The 20,434-nt window shown below is 45.0% G+C and overlaps 1 protein-coding gene across 1 annotated transcript in view; it reads right to left on the minus strand.

The window, feature by feature from the left end:
• The window catches only part of LOC124256052 (Fanconi anemia group M protein-like), a 77,491-nt gene that overhangs the window by 39,018 nt on the left and 18,039 nt on the right, over positions 1 to 20,434 (minus strand). Inside the window, 6 exon segments of the mRNA XM_046689981.1 lie at positions 7,202 to 7,430; positions 15,138 to 15,344; positions 15,519 to 15,676; positions 19,310 to 19,413; positions 19,738 to 19,961; positions 20,239 to 20,373. Coding sequence (XP_046545937.1) covers positions 7,202 to 7,430; positions 15,138 to 15,344; positions 15,519 to 15,676; positions 19,310 to 19,413; positions 19,738 to 19,961; positions 20,239 to 20,373 — 1,057 coding nt within the window.

Here is a 20,434-nt window from a genome sequence, read left to right on the forward strand (position 1 = left end):
ACTAATACACTTAAGCTTGTTAATATGCTAGTATAAACTCCTTAGAGTTTGTTAGCTAAAATACTTTAAGATATAAACATAGTACTAAGCTTAAGATATGATTAAACTTAAGCTAATTATATAATAGCAAACTCTTTAGAGTTTGTTAGTTAATATACTTATATGATATAGATATAATGCTGAGCTTAAGATATGAATAATCTTTAGCTACATATATAATAGCAAAAACTCTGTAGAGTTTGTTAGCTAATATATTTTTATAATATGAGTATAGTACTGTGCTTAAGCTATAATTAACTTAAGCTACATATATAATAGCCAAACTCTGTAGAGTTTGTTAGCTAATATATTTTTATAATATTAGTATAGTACTGAGCTTAAGATATAATTAACTTAAGCTACATATATATAGCAAAACTCTGTAGGGTTTTGTTAGCTAATATATTTTACAATATGAGTAAAGTAGTGTGCTTAAGATATAATTAACTTAAGCTACATATATAATAGCAAAACTCCGTAGAGTTTGTTAGCTAATATATTTTACAATATGAGTATAGTAGTGTGCTTAAGATATAATGAACTTAAGCTACATATATAATAGCAAAACTCGTAGAGTTTGTTAGCTAATATATTTTACAATATGAGTATAGTATTGTTCTTAAGATATAATTAACTTAAGCTACATATATAATAGCCAAAAAACTCTGTAGAGTTTATTAGCTAATATGTTTATAATGTAACCATAGTACTAGCTTAAGATAAGATTAGACTTAAGCTAAATGTATATAGCAAAATAAACTCCTTAGAGTTTATTAACTAATATACTTTTTTATGTTAAAAACATAGTACTGAGCTTAAGATATTTAAACTTAAGCTATATATATATAATAACAAAACTCTGTCGAGTTTTGTTAGCTAATACCTTTATAATGTAAACATACTGCTTAAGATATGATGAAACTTAAGCTAATTGTATAATAGCGAAAACAACCCTTTAGAGTTTGTTAGCTAAAATACTTATATGATATAAACCTAGTATTGAGCTTATGAAGGAAAACTTAAGCTACATATATAATAGCAAGAACTCCGTAGAGTTTGTTAGCTAATACATGTTATAATGTAACCATAAAGCTTAAAATATGATGAAACTTAAGCGAAATATATAATAGCCCAAAACCTCTTTTAGAGTTTTGATAGCTAATATACCTATATGATATAAACATAGTACTGCGCTTAAGATATGAATAAGCTTAAGTTACATATATAATAGCTAAAACTCTGTAGAGTTTGTTAGCTAATACATGTTATAATATAACCATATTGCTTAAAAATATGATGACACTTAAGCCAAATAGCAAAAAAAAAACTCTTTAGAGTTTGTTAGCTAATCTACTTATATGATATAAACATAGTACTAAGCTTAAGATATGAATAAGCTTAAGCTACCTATATAATAGCAAAACTCCTTAGAGTTTGTTAGCTAATATATTTTAATAATATGAGTATAGTACTATGCTTAAGGTATAATTAGTTTAAATTACCTATATGATAGTAAAACTCCGTAGAGTTTGTTAGCTTAATTAACTTAAGCTACGTATAAAATAGCCAAAAACTCTGTAGAGTTTGTTAGCTAATGCAATTATCATGTTACCATAGTATTACTCTTAAGATATGAATAACTTAAGGTAAATATATATAATAACAAACTCTGTAGAGTTGTTAACTTATATATTGTATGATGTAATAATCATAGTACTGTGATGATAAAAGGAACTTAAGTAAATTATATATAGCATGAAGCTATTTAGTATTGTTATAAGATAAGTAAAAATCTGTTAGATTGACTTATCTTCTCGAGAACTGTCAGCTGTTGTGTGAGGACCATGGGATCGAATTGGTGTATACCTGAGGCGTCCTCGGTGGTGATATCTCTCAGATAATGGTTTGCAACCACCATATCGGATTTCAGAAATAAACCCTCCATTATTTCAATCACATTTGTGTAGAACAATTGTAGAAGTTAAGCTCTAATATCATGAGTATTAAGCTCATGGAGGGTCGGAATAGGTCCATCCATATGCACGTAGTATGACAGTTCTGATCCAAACAGAGATATAGTACATGAGACTTCACTCTGCGTAGAAGTTGATGATAGAGGAAATAATCTGTTGCATTTTTCCTTCCTGTTTGGTTCGGTGGAGATAAATTTACAGTGCTCTTGCTGGCCATCATTGATAGAATCATCGTATCATGGGGTCCAAGTATGTCATCCAAGTATTCATAAACCTCACTTGTGAGGTGTTGGAACACTATATTCATATCCCCAGGTTGGCGTGAAACTTCCGTTTTATTCTCCAAACAGAAGCTTAGTAGGTTTACTAACCATCTAGTTGTGTTAGTAAGCTGATGAAATTCAGCTGTAGTCTGAAGCGCTGTGGATTTAGATCCACTTGTATCTTTCGTCTAGGTAATTAAGCTCGCGAAGTCCTTGACAATGTAGGTGCACAACCAGGTGTGTCTGTCCTCGTTGAACTTTATGTAAAATAAGCCTGACTGCCCGATCCCTCGTCTTAACTTGACGGGGAGGTCTCTATGAAGAAGGCAGTCTAATCATGAATGTTCAGGTTAACTGGACTGTAATGAGGCTTGCTTTCGTTCACTGATATATAGTTGTCACTTGTGGCGTAAGTCTTGAACTGTGAATTGAGATCGACCTCTGCGTGAGTCGTTGTCCCTCATGGTCCAATCAGAACAAGGCATTTTGATTCTGTATAATACCAGCGCTGTGATGTCACGGTGTAGCGGAAAAACCCACCTTGAATAAATTCTTGTAAAATTCGTTGATATTAGCATAAGCGTTGGTCTTCACCGTAGCTTCGAAGTTATCCAGTGACCACGTGTTTGAGGTTAATGGTAACTTGCCGAAACCTCCGTATGAAATATCTCGCTCTGTAATTTTATGCTGGGTAGGTTATTTTCCTGGTTGTCGTGAAAGTAATTTCAGTTTTGAATATAATTCCGACTTCCTTCTATATAAGGGTACAAACAACTTGCAAGTTGTGAGCTTGTAGACTGTATACATGAATGTATCGTCATAATTGTAGAATTAACATTGAACTTGTTGTCCATATTTCTTCTCAGAAACTTTGACGATTAAGAGTTATACTCGCTGTAACAAGGCTGCTGTTCAATTTCGATATTGAATTGTCTGCAGATATGCGTAATGGTCACGCATGTAGATAATCGTATCGTCGTCGGGATTGCATATTAGCAATTTATCACGGAATAGTTGATTTCTGTGAAGATCTAAGAAATGTCGTTGACTAAATAATACAGCGGCGTTCTGTGTTGTAAATAGCCTGAACAATTATCTTAGCGTGGAAGCTTATAGGCGGCATCTGGCATACAGTTGATAATCAACTTATGCGACGTCTTGAACGGACTGACGAGTAGCTATATATGACGAGTGGCTAGTATATAGAAACCTTGGAGGAGACTTCCTCGGTGAACGCCGGAGACTTCGCGAAGTTCTCGAAGTATCCCTTCTAGATCTTCTGGGTGAAGTAGACTTGGAGCCACTTAGCCTTCGCGACCATCGCGAAGGTATCGAGTCAAAGCCCGATTAGTATATATATATATATATAAATATATATATGAGCGCTTGCTCCGCGAACAGCCTTGCCTAAGTAGGGCCGCATGGATCATCTTATCATTTTCAGAAGTCGTGTTACGAAGTCTGGTGATAAGTGTCTAATTGATCGTTCTAGATCTATTTAGGCCAGCAAACATACGTCTCGTCATGGATTCAACAGAACCAATATACGATTGTAGTTCTTATACTTGATATCGATGATCAACTTGTCTATGGGTTGATCTTCTCGGAGACTTGTGAGGGGAGCGTTGATAGTTTCGCGAAGCTCTTGTATAGTCCCTCGATGTCCTTCTAGATGATGATGATCTGGATTCAGGTGTCCTTCGCGCATGCCTTAGCGAAGCTTCCTCTGCGTCGGTCGAGGAGCGACGAGCGATATGACCTTCGCGAAGGCTTCCGTGATGTCTGATGGTCCGAGTCCACATCTAGGGATGAAACCGCATATGGTGATGATCTATCCTGCTTAGCGAAGTCGCCTTAGCGAAGGCTGTACATCTAGGTCCTTCCGCCCGGCGAAGGCTGTACATCTAGGTCCTTTCGCCTTCGCGAAGGCCCGGCGAAGGCTGTACATCTAGGTCCGCCGTCAAGGTGGTCCGTGACTTCCTTCGCGAAGGTGACATCGTCCTGGCTGCTACGTTGACGGGGGTGCCTCTGGGGTGCTGTCTACGTTGGAGCCTTCGCGAAGGCTCGGTCCCTGCTTATGCAGTCTGTAGTGGTCCTCCATCATGGTCATAATTTGCCGCATCAGGTCCTCAGGGATGGTCTGCGACGAGGTCGTCGGTGCCTTATCTGCGGTGTTAATGGAGGGGTCCACAGGAAAATCGTCCGACATCAGTGTAGAGGCATCAGGCTGCATGGTGATCTCTGCTGATGTCGTTGTAGCTGTCACCGGTCGTTTCTTGTGGCGTACGTCGGGGATGATGATCAGCTGATCATCGTAGAGGTCCAGGTCATCGGCTGGAACAATCTCGGTTGAGAAAGTCCTAGTAGACTTCGTTGATTTTCCCTCAGAGGTCGACGCTGCCCTGGGTGTGCGACGTCTGCGTTGAGTGTTGGTAATGATGGGACCCTCAGGACGATCATCGAATATCAGCGTTGGTACATCAGGCTGCATGCTGATCTGTGCCGACATCGGTCAATCTTTTGATGTACATCAGGTATGATGATCGGCTGATCATCATACAGGCCCAAAACTGCGATGGGAACGATCTCGGCTGTTGAGATGTAGTAGAAAACCCTCTAGTCTTCTGCTGCGACGATGGGATGTCTGGGGAAGCAGGATGCTTCTTGGAGATGGCGGACTACGTCCCACACCTCTCCACCACTCTAGCGGAACACCACACGGGAGGGGAGTCGGCCAACAGCAGTAGACTGGCGAGGGTTCGGTGTATCAGTCATACTAGACTCTGCATCGCGACCTATCTGCTGTGCGTGCCAAGCGCCAAAGTAAATATTAATAAAAGGTAGAATTGGATAAATTAGTACCGCAACTGCAATGTGAATATAATGAACATGGCGCCGTACATCATATAAAAGGTGGATCAGCAGCAGCATACACAAAGCGTAATCTGCAATAGTACAGAATTTTCATCAAGCGTAATCCACTGAAACAAACACGGCGTCCCGTGAATAAACTGTAGAAAAGCGACTAAATATCAATATATAATCGTTGAAGGATACTAGCTAAACCTCTATAGATGTCTATACGAGGTAACTAACTAAATATAATTCAAAGGATATAGTGTGTCGGGAGACACAGGCGCTCTCACGTCCAGCTCACTGGGCGAAGAAGGAGAGAGTGAGGCACATGGGTAGAGGTGGCGCCCTCGTTCCCGCGCTTGTGGAAGGGAGGTAACTCGTGGTGAATACTAATTAGTGATTTTAAATTGAAGGGAGCTTCAATTAGGGAGATACAAGTGTTCCACTATGTTCGCAAGAAGAAGAAGACAAGCAAAAAGAGCATGAGTCAGGATAAGGAAAAATAATGATACACATGTGTACTATTTATATTTATGTGACAATGATAAAATGTGCAATTCATCGGTCCGTTTCTGACTCAAACGGACTGTACACACAACACACAGTTGGTGGAACACTCACTACACACAGCTGATGTAACACTCACTACACACAACACACAGCTGATGTAACACTCACTACACACAACACAAAGCTGATGTAACACTCACTACACACAACTGACGTAACACTACACAACACACAGCTGATATAACACTCACTACACACAACACACAGCTGATGTAACACTACACATAACATACAGCTGATGTAACACTCACTACACACAACACACAGCTGATGTAACACTACACATAACACAGCTGATGTAACGCTACACAACACACAGCTGATGTAACACTCACTACACACAACACACAGCTGATGTAACACTACACATAACACACAGCTGATGTAACACTACACAACACACAGCTGATGTAACACTACACAACACACAGCTGATATAACACTACACACAACTGATGTAACACTACACACAAAACACAGCTGATGTAACACTCACTACACACAACACACAGCTGATGTAACACTACGCAACACACAGCTGATGTAACACTACACAACACACAGCTGATGTAACACTACACATAACACACAGCTGATGTCACACTCACTACACACAACACACAGCTGATGTAACACTACACACAACTGATGTAACACTACACACAACACACAGCTGATGTAACACTACACATAACACACAGCTGATGTAACACTCACTACACACAACACACAGCTGATGTAACACTACACATAACACACAGCTGATGTAACACTACACATAACACACAGCTGATGTAACACTCACTACACACAACACACAGCTGATGTAACACTACACACAACTGATGTAACACTACACAGAACACACAGCTGATGTAACACTACACACAACTGATGTAACACTACACACAACACACAGCTGATGTAACACTACACATAACACACAGCTGATGTAACACTCACTACACAGAACACACAGCTGATGTAACACTACACACAACTGATGTAACACTACACAGAACACACAGCTGATGTAACACTACACACAACTGATGTAACACTACACACAACACACAGCTGATGTAACACTACACATAACACACAGCTGATGTAACACTCACTACACACAACACACAGCTGATGTAACACTACACATAACACACAGCTGATGTAACACTACACAACACACAGCTGATGTAACACTCACTACACACAATACAATCAGTTTATAAAAATGGACCTATGACGACAATATTAGTAAGCTTGTATGGAACAGCCACTGGGGATGTATAATTGGTATATATAGCAAAGGCAGACAACAAAGGCAGATATGATCACCTGAAACCTGATGTTATTCAACTGAAATCCACAGCTGACACAGTTTAAAGCTAAGAAACATTACACATCTCTGTTTTACATCAATCTAAAGGCCCATTAATGGTAGAGGAAAGTCTGCAACACATAGTTGTGAACACTATGCAATGCTAGCAGTTTCCCTACGTGTGCCAGTCTTGCTTGTCAGGAGTCTCCTCTGCTTGGCGCCTCCTGGGTCCTTGGTGACTCTGCTCAGGCTGGCAGCATCCTTGACAGTGATGAACATCTTGTGACATGCTGGACTGAGGCCATCGGGCACCATTCGGGGATTATTTGGGTATAGATGCAAAGAACGTGCCCCATTTAGAATGGCTTTGTGAATACTACGCTTAGAGTACTGGCTCTGGTTGTAAATCTGTAACAAATACTTTGGCTATAAGTCATGTTACCTCCTTCCCACCCAATATACATTGACAAAAGGTGGTGACATGCATTGCAACCAATTTAAAACAAATAATGGGTCTGGATTTAACCAAACTGTGCACCGCCAACAGAGACTTGGCCGTGTCGGGTCCCCACTCCACCCTGCTACAGTAACTCCCCTACCCTGCTGTGTCCCCCTCCCTGCTACTGTAACTCCCTACCTTGCCGTGTCTGCCCTCCACCCTGCTACCGTAACTCCCCTACCCTGCTGTGTCCCCACTCCACCCTGCTACAGTAACCACTCTAACCTGCTTTGCCCCCCCCTTCCCCAAATGCTGCTACCGTAACTCCCCTACCTTACTGTGTCCCTCTCCCTCCTACTGTAACTCCCTACCTTGCCGTGTCTGCCCTCCACCCTGCTACAGAAACCACTATACGCTGTCATGTCCCCTCCACCCTGCTACAGAAACCACTCTAACCTGCTGTGCCCCCTCCACCCTGCTACAGTAACCACTCTACCCTGCTGTGCCCCCATCCACCCTGCTACTGTAGCTCCCCTACCCTACCCTCACCCTACTACTGTGTCCCCCCTCCACCCTGCTACTGTAACCCCTACCCTACTGAATCCCCCTCCACCCTGCTACTGTAACCCCCTACCCTACTGAATCCCCTCCACCCTGCTACAGAAACCACTCTACACCCTGCTGTGCCCCCATCCACCCTGCTACAGTAACCACTCTAACCTGCTGTGCCCCCTCCACCCTGCTACAGTAACCACTCTACCCTGCTGTGCCCCCATCCACCCTGCTACTGTAGCTCCCCTACCCCTACCCTCTCCACCCCCCTACTGTAACCCCCTACCCTACTGAATCCCCCTCCACCCTGCTGCTGTAACTCCCCTACCGTGGTGTGTCCCCCTCCACCCTGCTACAGTAACCACTCTACCCTGCTGTGCCCCTCCACCCTGCTACTGTAGCTCCCTACCCTGCTGTGCCCCCTCCACCGTGCTACTGTCCCCCTCAACCCTGCTGTGCCCCCCTCCACCCTGCTACAGTAACCACTCTACCCTGCTGTGTCCCCCTCCACCCTGCAACTGTTACTAGTGGTGGGGATCGGTTGAAATTTCATAATTGATTATCGGTTGCAATCGGATTGTCCCATCTGATCAATGATTGATTGTACAGTCGGTTACACTGATTAAGAATTAAATATTTTGTACAACTTGCGCAATTCCCAGGTAAACATTTGAACTCTTTCACAATACAGCAATACTGTATATTTGTCATATTTAGACATATGTGATAGTAGTGAGCATTAAATGAAATATGTCAGCTTTAGTGTTTGGTTTCTGTGAAAAACATGACTTGAGTGTGCATCTACTTAAAAACTCCTGAATATGATATTTTTCATAAGTTTTAATTGTCATTTGAGGCAAGATTGTACAAAATTACAAACAACCCATGTCTACACTGATCAACAAAAAAATGTGTACAAAAATAAATACTGACAGACTAACAAGATATAGAAAAGCTGACAGTTCAATTCACTCTTTTGCAGATTTTACACAATCACAACCAAAATCACTTACCAAAAGCACCAGTACACCATTAGACCAATCTATGTGCCAAGTTTGGTGAAGAAACATTGAATGGTTTGAGAGTTCTGCTCTGGAAAAGATCACTACCACCAATTTCATTCTAAGTCAAACCAGGTGGCCATGGAAACGCCAAAAATATTTTATTCAGAATTCCTAAACTACCAAAAGGCACCAGTACACCACTAGACCAATCTATGTGCCAAGTTTTGTGAAGAAATAGTGAACAGTTTTAGAGTTCTGCTCTGGAAAAGAGCACTATCACCAATTTCAGTCTAAGTCAAACCTGTTGCCATGGAAACGCCAAAAATATTTATTTCAGAATACCAAAACTACCAAAAGGCACCAGTACACCACCAGATATATCCATGTGCCAAGTTTGGTGAAGAAATATTGAATGGTTTAAAGTTCTGCTCCGGAAAAGACCAATGTGCACGGACGGAATCCATTTTAACACCCCCCACAAAACGCGTTGCGAAGGATAATAACAGGATGAATTCTGCAGCAGTGATCGGTAAAATATAATATCTAAAACTATTATTTTACCAAGAGAAATATATCCTAGCATTGTATAAGTTTACTTAAAGGTTTTGCTCTATCAATGTAAAATATGTATAATCAACACTAAGGTTATACGGACCCTCACAAAGATGGTAAGCGGAAGTTGAACGCGTTTGGAATGAGGTGAAATAAACATGCCATTTCACACACGTTTTCACCGATGTTACTCTAAACTAGGGCCTCCATGGATGACGAGGCGGTAATCAGTTTGTGATTGTTGAGAATAATCTGAAACTGAAATTGGTGCTATCACGGTTGGAGTGAAAAGAGAACCCTCATGAACATGGTAAGTGAAAGTTGTACGTGCATGACATGAGGTGAAATACACATGCCACTTTGTTGTGAACGCCAGCTACAATAAATATGACACTTAGCAAAACAAAATATATATGCATATCCATTTTCTGTAAACTACACTTCATTTCGAAGCGTGTGTAGACGCAATATGATTGTGATTTCAGTGAATAATGAAGATAGAAGTTATAATTATCGGTGACCGACCCTTGTCTTGTGGTCTGAGTTGGGTATTCATTACTGTTTTTCTAAGAATTATCAGCAACAAACGATTATGAAATTTTGCAATCGATCATCGCATCGGAAAAGGGTAACCAATCAATTATCGATTATAATCGATCATCGGAACACCACTAACTGTAACCCCCTACCATGCTGTGCCTCCTCCAAGCTACTACTGTAACCCTACCCTACTGTGCCCCCTCTCCACCCTGCTACCAACTCTACCTAACCAGTCTTCCTCCGATCCGACCACGTCACCCTCCCCCTAGCCGTGCGCCCTCCACCCCTACCTTCACTGTCACCCCACCCTAGCCTGTGCAGCCTCCATCCCCTTTCATTGTCACCCCTACCCTACTTCAGTTCCTCCACCTACCACCGTAACTCCACACCCTACCAGCCCCTCATCCCAATACTTCACTGTCACCCTCCCCCACTGCCCCTCCACTCCTTAATTAACTCCTACCCTACTGCCCTCTCTCCCACCCACTTCTGTAACTCCCTACCCTACTGCCACCTCTCATCCTCACTTCATACTGTTACCACCCTTACCCTACTACAGCCCCTCCACCTGCCAGCAACTTCCACACCCTACTGTGCCCCTCCACCAACTGAACCCCTTACCCTACTTGCCACCTGTTACTTCAACCTCCATACCCTACTGCCCCTTCCACCTTCCACTAACAACTACCACCACCAGACCTCCACCTGCTACCAATCTCTAATACCCTACTGCCCCTCCACTCTACTTCCATCCAGTTCCCCACCCACCGAAGTGCCCCTCCATCCTTTACTTCAACGACTTACTACTGTCACCCCCGACTTTACCGTGTCCCCTCCAAGCCACTACTGTAACCCTACCCTACTGTGCCCCTCCACCCTACTACTGTCAACTACTTTCCCTATTCTCCAACTGTGCTCTCCATAACCATCTACTACTGTCACCCCTCATCCCCCACTGTCACCCCCACCCCTCCCACCCTACCTGCTACTGTCACCCTCACCCTACTGTGCCTTCTCCACCTACTACTGTCACCCCCTCCCTCCCACTGTGCCCCTCCACTCTACTACTGTAACTCCATCACCCTACTGTGCCCCCTCCATCCTACTCACTGTCACCCCCACCCTACTGTGCCCTCCTCCACTCAACCAGCACTGTAACTCCCCACCCTACTGTGCTCCCTCCATCCTACTACTGTAACTCCCTACCCTACTGTGCCCCCCTCCATCCTACTACTGTCACCCCCTACCCTACTGTGCCCTCCTCCACCTGCTACTGTAACCTCCTTTACCCTACTGTGCCCCTCCACTCTCTACTACTGTCACCCCCCCTACCCCACTGTGCCCCTCCACCTGCTACTGTAACTTCATACCCTACTGTGCCCCTCCACCTGCTACTGTCACCCCTCACCCTACTGTGCCCCTCCACCTACTACTGTAACTTCCCACCCTACTGTGCCCCTCCACCTACTACTGTGTCACCCCTACCACACTGTGCACCCTCCACCTGCTACTGTAACTTCATACCCCACTGTGCCCTCCACTCTACTTCATGTCACCCCCTACCCAACTGTGCACCCTCCATCCTACCACTGTAACCCCACCCCACTGTGCCCCTCCATCCTACTACTGTCACCCCTCCACCCACTGTGTCCCTCCACCCTACTACTGTCACCCCACCCCACTGTGCCTCCTCCACCCTACTACTTTCACCCCCCTACCCCTCAAAGCCCCCTCCACCTCACTGTAACCCATACCCTACTGTGCCTCCCTCCATCCTACTCACTGTAACCCCTACCCTACTGTGCCCCCTCCACCTACCACTGTCACCCCTACCCTACTGTGCCCCCTCCATCCTACTCACCGTCACCCCCTTCCCCCCCACTGTGTCCCCTCCACTCTACTGCCACTGTCACCCCCACCCCTACTGTGCCTCCTCCACCCTACTGCCACTGTAACCCCCACCCTACTGTGCCCCTCCATCCCTACTACTGTCACCCCACTCCTACTGTGCCCCTCCATCCTACTACTGTCACTCCATTACCCTACTGCCCCTCCACCTGCTACTGTCACCCCCTACCCTACTGTGCCTCCCTCCCTCCTACTACTGTCACCCCCCACCCTACTGTGCCCCTCCATCCTACTACTGTCACCCCCCACCCTACTGTGCCCCTCCCACCTGCTACTGTAACCCATACCCCACTGTGCCCCTCCACCCTACCACCAACTCCCACCCTACTGTGCCCCTCCATCCTACCACTGTCACCCCCACCCCACCTGTGCCCCTCCACCCTACTACTGTAACTTACACCCCTCACCCTGTGCCCCTCCACTACCGTCTCCACACCCCACCAGCCCCTCCATCCCACCACTGTCACCCCACCCTACCCACCGTGCCCACTCCACCCAGCCACTGTAACTTCCATACCCTACTGTGCCCTCCATCCTACTGTCACCCTACTCCTGTGCCTCCATCCTGACTACTGTAACCCCCTACCTACTGTGCCCCCTCCACTACCATTGCTCACTTCCACTTTACCACCTTCTCCCAACTTCCAACCCCACCCCACTTCCACTCTACTATTTCAGTGTTTCTCCCATCCCATCAGTTGTGCACTCCCTCCACCTGCCTTTCCCACTCCTTTACTCCGATTATTTCATTGTCCTTCCCACCATTGTTCTCCACCTGCTACCTCAACCCCACCCAACTGTGCCTCCTCCATCCGTATCCTACTTTCACCCCCCACCCTACTGCTGCCCCTCCACTCTACTATCGTCACCCTACACCCAACTGTGTCCCTCCACTCTACTACTGTCACCCCTTACCCTACAGTTCCCTCCACTCCTGCTACTGTCAACTCCAACACTACTGTGCCCCTCCACCCTACTACTGTCACCCCCACCCTACTGTGCTCCCTCCACATCTACTTGTCACCCCTTACCCTACTTGTGCCCTTCCATCCTACTTCACTGTCACCCCTCCCCACTGTGCCCCTCCACCTGCCACTGTCACCCCCTACCCTACTGTGCCCCTCCACCTGTTACTGTGCTCCTCCACCCTACACTGTAACCCTCCCCCACTGTGCGCCTCCATCCATCCTACTTCACTGTAACCCCTACCCTACAGTGCTCCTCCATCCTACTTACCGTAACTCCCTTAACCTACTGTGTCCCTCCATCCTACTACTGTAACCCTTCCCCACTGTGTCCCCCTCCACTTCTACTCACCGTCACCCCCCACCCTGCTGTGCCCCTCCACCCTACCACTGTAACCCTTCCCTACTCGTGCCTCCTCCATCCCTACTACCGTCACCCCCTACCCTACTGTGCCCCTCCACTGTAACCCCACTACTGTGCCGCCCCTACTAACCCATACCCCACATTGTGCTCCTCCACCCACTCACTGTCACCCCCACCCCACTGTGCCTCCCTCCATCCTACTACTGTCACCCCTCACCCCACTGTGCCCCCTCCACTCCCCTACCCACTGTAACTCCCTACCCTACTGTGCCCCTCACCCACTGTGCCCCACTCAGTCACCCCCCACCCTACCTGTTCTCCACCCTACTACCTACCAACTCCCTACCCTACTGTGCCACCCTCCATCCTACTCACCCACTACCATCCCATGCCCTCCACCTGCTACTGTCACCCCCTCCATCCTACTACTGTCACCCCCACCTAACTGTGCCCTCTCCACTGTGCCACACCAACCCATACCCTACTGTGCCTCCCCCTCCAACTGTACCACTGTCACCCTCCCCCCATACTGTGCCCTCCACTGCCACTGTAACTCCCCACCCTACTGTGCCCCTCCACCCTACTACTGTACTCCTTTCACCCCACCCTACTGTGCTGCCTCCACTCTACACCACTGTCACCCCTCCCTACTGTGCCCCTCCACCTGCTACTGTAACCCCTACCCTACAGCCTGCCTCCCTCCATCCTACTACTGTCACTCCCTACCCTACTGTGTCCCCTCCATCCTACTTCACTGTCACCCTACCCTACTGTGCCCCTCCATCCTACCACTGTCACCCCTTTACCCCTACTGTGCCCCCTCCACCTGCACTGTGCCCTCCACCCTACTACCCTCCCCTCCCCTACTGTGCCCCTCCATCCCACTACTGTCACCCCCTCCACCCTACTGTGCCTCCTCCATCCCACTACTGTAACCCCCTACCCTCTACTGTGTCCCCTCCATCCCACTACCTCCACTGTGCTACTCACCCCCTACTACTGTGTAACCTCCCTACCCTACTGTGCCCTCCACTCCATCCCAACTTACTGTAACCGCCCCTCCTCCATCCTACTACTGTCACCCCCCACCCCACTGTGCCTCCTCCATCCTACTACTGTCACCCCCACCCTACTGTGCCCCCTCCACCCTAACCCCTTACCCTACTGTGCCCTCTCCACTACTGTCACCCCCTACCCCCCCTCCACCCTACTGTGCCCCCTACCCCCACCCTACCGCCTCCTACATCCCACCCCCTCACCCCTACTGTGCCTCCCTCCATCCTACTACTGTCACCCCCACCCTACTGTGCCCCTCCATCCTACTACTGTAACTCCCTACCCTACTGTGCCCCCTCCATCCTACTACTGTAACCCCCTACCCTACTGTGCCTCCTCCATCCTACTACTGTCACCCCCTACCCTACTGTGCCCCCTCCACTCTACTACTGTAACTCCATACCCTACTGTGCCCCTCCATCCTACTACTGTCACCCCTACCCTACTGTGCCCTCCACTGTGCTACTGTAACTCCCCACCCTACTGTGCCTCCACCCTACTACTGTAACTCCCCACCCTACTGTGCCCCCCTCCACCCCTACTACTGTAACTCCCTACCCTACTGTGCCTCCTCCACCCTACTACTGTCACCCCCTACCCTACTGTGCCCCTCTCCACTCTACTACTGTAACCCTCCCCTACTGTGGCCTGTCCACCCTATTACTGTAACCCCCTCCCCTACTGTGCCCCCTCCACCCTGCTGCTGTAACTCCCTACCCTGCTGTGCCCCATTACCTGTTCCTCTTTGCCAGCAGTGACCAGCATGACTATGCGGCCTTGCCTCTTCCTCCCTGTGCGCCCCATTCTCTGCACCAGGCGGATTGGAGACTTGTGTGCATCAAAGCAGATAATCAGATCCACATCACCAATGTCAAGGCCTTCTTCACCGACACATGTTGACACTAAAGTGTTGTACCCACCTTCTCGAAATTCTTTCATTACCTGGAGGGAGTTACATTCGAAATGATTGAAATGATAATAACCACAATATATTAATACATATACCCATACACATTTCTTGACCTAATCTTGATTTTTTTTCTTGTAATGTAGGAAATGAAATATTATTGATGGCTTTCATTTCTTGCATGTTTGTTAGATGACAAATTCACAGACCTTAAGCTGTTCTTTCTGAGTGAATCCCTTGGTTGCTTTCCCTGTAGATGACTGACCTATGAAGCTCATGGCCATTACCATTGGTCTGTGAAGGTTCAACATGTCTGTGATTTCCTGAACGCTGTCACGGTACTGGGAGAAGATCATCACGCGAGTGGCTGAGGAACACAGAACTACTCCACTTCAAATTGTTTCATGAAACAGTTATACAAGCAAATATACAAGGTAAGAAACAATACTCTTTGCTTATAAGCTTTGATCCACACTTTGATTAGTGGGGGAAAGACTGTGAACAGCTGATGAATTGGTGTACTGCCCCCGTCACTAACTCTCACTCATTCAAACAATTAATTCCACCAAACTTTGAACGCTATCTAATCCACATTAGGGTTTTCTGCTGTGATTCAACTGTACCTCAGAACAACACATTTGAAACAACTCAACCAATCAACTGCAGTCATACAAGATTAAATTACTCTGGATTACAGCAAATCGGCAACAGTCATACAAAGAGAACACCATTACTCTAATGCTACAGCCAATCATACAGAACACCATTACTCTAATGCTACAGCCAATCATACAGAACACCATTACTCTAATGCTACAGCCAATCATACAGAACACCATTACTCTAATGCTACAGCCAGTCATACAGAACACCATTACTCTAATGCTACAGCCAATCATACAGAACACCATTACTCTAATGCTACAGCCAATCATACAGAACACCATTACTCTAATGCTACAGCCAGTCATACAGAACACCATTACTCTAATGCTGCAACCAGTCATACAGAACACCATTACTCTAATGCTGAAACCAGTCATACAGAACACCATTACTCTAATGCTACAGCCAATCATACAGAACACCATTACTCTAATGCTACAGCCAATCATACAGAACACCATTACTCTAATGCTGCCAAAACCAGTCATACAGAACACCATTACTCTAATGCTACAGCCAGTCAGCAGCAGTCATACAGAACACCATTACTTTTTTAATGCTACAGCCAATCATACAGAACACCATTACTCTAATGCTGCAACCGGTCATACAGAACACCATTACTCTAATGCTACAGCCAGTCAGCAGCAGTCATACAGAACACCATTACTTTAATGCTACAGCCAATCATACAGAACACCATTACTCTAATGCTGCAACCAGTGTGCAGCAGTCATACAGAACACCATTACTCTAATGCTACACCCAGTCATACAGAACACCATTACTCTAATGCTACAGCCAGTCATACAGAACACCATTACTCTAATGCTACAGCCAATCATACAGAACACCATTACTCTAATGCTGAAACCAGTCATACAGAACACCATTACTCTAATGCTACAGCCAGTCAGCAGCAGTCATACAGAACACCATTACTTTAATGCTACAGCCAATCATACAGAACACCATTACTCTAATGCTGCAACCAGTGTGCAGCAGTCATACAGAACACCATTACTCTAATGCTACAGCCAGTCATACAGAACACCATTACCCTAATGCTACAGCCAATCATACAGAACACCATTACTCTAATGCTACAGCCAGTCATACAGAACACCATTACTGAAATGCTACAGCCAGTCATACAGAACACCATTACTCTAATGCTACAGCCAGTCATACAGAACACCATTACTCTAATGCTGCAACCAGTGTGCAGCAGTCATACAGAACACCATTACTCTAATGCTACAGCCAATCATACAGAACACCATTACTCTAATACTGAAACCAGTCATACAGAACACCCTTACTCTAATGCTACAGCAGGTCAGCAGCAGTAATACAGAACACATTTACTTTAATGCTACAGCCAGTCATACAGAACACCACCACTCTAATGCTGCAACCAGTCATACAGAACATCATTACTTTAATGCTACAGCCAGTCATACAGAACACCATTACTCTAATGCTACAGCCAATCATACAGAACACCATTACTCTAATGCTACAGCAAGTCAGCAGCAGTCATACAGAACACCATTACTTTAATGCTACAACCAGTCATACAGAACACCATTATTCTAATGCTACAGCCAGTCATACAGAACACCATTACTCTAATGCTGCAACCAGTCATACAGAACACCATTACTCTAATACTACAACCAGTCATACAGAACACCATTACTCTAATGCTACAGCCAGTCAGCAGCAGTCATACAGAACACCATTACTTTAATGCTACAGCCAATCATACAGAACACCATTACTCTAATGCTGCAACCGGTCATACAGAACACCATTACTCTAATGCTACAGCCAGTCAGCAGCAGTCATACAGAACACCATTACTTTAATGCTACAGCCAATCATACAGAACACCATTACTCTAATGCTGCAACCAGTGTGCAGCAGTCATACAGAACACCATTACTCTAATGCTACAACCAGTCATACAGAACACCATTACTCTAATGCTACAGCCAGTCATACAGAACACCATTACTCTAATGCTACAGCCAATCATACAGAACACCACCACTCTAATGCTGAAACCAGTCATACAGAACACCATTACTCTAATGCTACAGCCAGTCAGCAGCAGTCATACAGAACACCATTACTTTAATGCTACAGCCAATCATACAGAACACCATTACTCTAATGCTGCAACCAGTCATACAGAACACCATTACCCTAATGCTGAAACCAGTCATACAGAACACCATTACTCTAATGCTACAACCAGTCATACAGAACACCATTACTCAAATGCTGCAACCAGTCATACAGAACACCTTTACTCTAATGCTACAACCAGTCATACAGAACACCATTACTCTAATGCTACAACCAGTCATACAGAACACCATTACCCTAATGCTGCAACCAGTCATACAGAACACCATTACTTTAATGCTACAGCCAGTCATACAGAACACCATTACCCTAATGCTGCAACCAGTGTGCAGCAGTCATACAGAACACCATTACTCTAATGCTACAGCCAGTCATACAGAACACCATTACTCTAATGCTACAGCCAGTCATACAGAACACCATTACTCTAATGCTGCAACCAGTCATACAGAACACCATTACTCTAATCCTACAGCCAGTCATACAGAACACCATTACTCTAATCCTACAGCCAGTCATACAGAACACCATTACTCTAATGCTACAGCCAGTCATACAGAACACCATTACTCTAATGCTGCAACCAGTCATACAGAACACCATTACTCTAATGCTGCAACCAGTGTGCAGCAGTCATACACAGAGATCCAGATAAGATTTAGCTCATGTGGGTACTGTACCCACTGTATTTTTTTGGAGTGGGTATTATGAGTATTGAGTGGGTATTTCATTTTCCGTTACCCACTGCTTTCAAATATGTTGGTATTACAGTCATTTTACTCATTGAGTAAGTTTACTAAGCAGGTATGTTCTGCCTTATGTCATACCTAATCAAAACCAACTTAAATATAATGGAAATGATTTCATAAAAAATCATTCATCCTATACCTGACAGTACAACAGTTGTCCTATACTAACAGTACAACTTGATAGCAATCAATGTCTTTTTCATTACACAAGCGATTTTTATAAATATATTCCGTACGCATTTGTTTTAAACTTTCTGCGTATCTAACATTTTAAATGCGTAATTGGTACGCAACAATTATTTTTCAATGCGTAATTGGAAATTTTATATGCGTATTTTACCCGGATACGCAGCTTATCTGGGCCTCTGATACAGAACACCATTACTCTAATGCTGCAACCAGTGTGCAGCAGTCATACAGAATGGCATTACCCTGGTGTGATGTGTTGAAGTGTTCCAGGGTGACTTGCTCCAGCTTCTTCATCTTGGGATGACCTGAGACCAAGCTGGCCTGCTTCTGGGAACAGCTCCATGAACTACACATCAGGTAACAACGTGTGAGCAAACAACACACTCAACTTTACCAGAGTCACTCATCTTGGATGCAGGCTATACTTACTTAGCAGGGATGTAAAGATTGATAAAAATACTGATTACATAAACCTCAACATTCTACTATGCAGGTTGTTGTTTGTCCAAACAGGTCATTTTTCTTCAGTTAGAGAAGTATTAAGGGGGAGCATTAGGAAACACTAGACATATGTGAATACACATTCATAATAAAAACGTAACAACAGGGAATTTTGTCTTGATGTCTGTTGTATCAAGTAACAGTGCCTATTGACTGTTTCAGTACACACCTGTCATCCATTGTATACTTTGTTTTCAGGAGGTCCATGATTTCAAGGAAGTTCCCATTCTTCATGAGCTCTGTCTTGGTCCGACCATAACCTTTATCCCTGTTGATGACTCCCTCCAGGAAGTTGTAGAGCGACCGGAGGCCATGCAGTTGCAGCAGTTCATAGCCATGGTAGAGGCTGAGAGCCAAGGCAAAGTCACCCTCAACCACACCATACTGATGGCTCTGACAATTAACACAATAAACCGTGGTATTCACTTTAGGAGCAATGTCAGAAAACAAAGGATTGAGGTAGAACTTCCACAAGTTCTTACAACAGTCAGCAAAATAATTAAGAAAAGACCAGAGAATGTTCATTCCAAAGTCCCACGTACAACAAGGTCAACATAAATATGCTCTATGGGATGACAAACTTGCTCCAATGGTTCATTATAGGATGAGCTAAAAATAAGTAAATTAATGATAAGATATTCATCAACGGCGGAAAACAATATGTACTTACAGGCATACTTGGAGGAGGGTTTTGTCGAAATGCCTCCCTTGCTTTCAATATGAGGAACTTGGAGAGACTTGTCACCTCTCGCTGGCTGTAGAGAACTCGATGATGGATCAAACGCTGGACTACTATACTCATCACCTGACCACAAAGAGATCATATATTGTTTGTACAGTCAATCAGAATGCTTACAATGTTAGAG

The sequence above is a fragment of the Haliotis rubra genome, unplaced genomic scaffold (assembly GCF_003918875.1).
Source record: "Haliotis rubra isolate DU_JTF1 unplaced genomic scaffold, ASM391887v1 Scf116, whole genome shotgun sequence".
NCBI lineage: Eukaryota > Metazoa > Mollusca > Gastropoda > Lepetellida > Haliotidae > Haliotis > Haliotis rubra.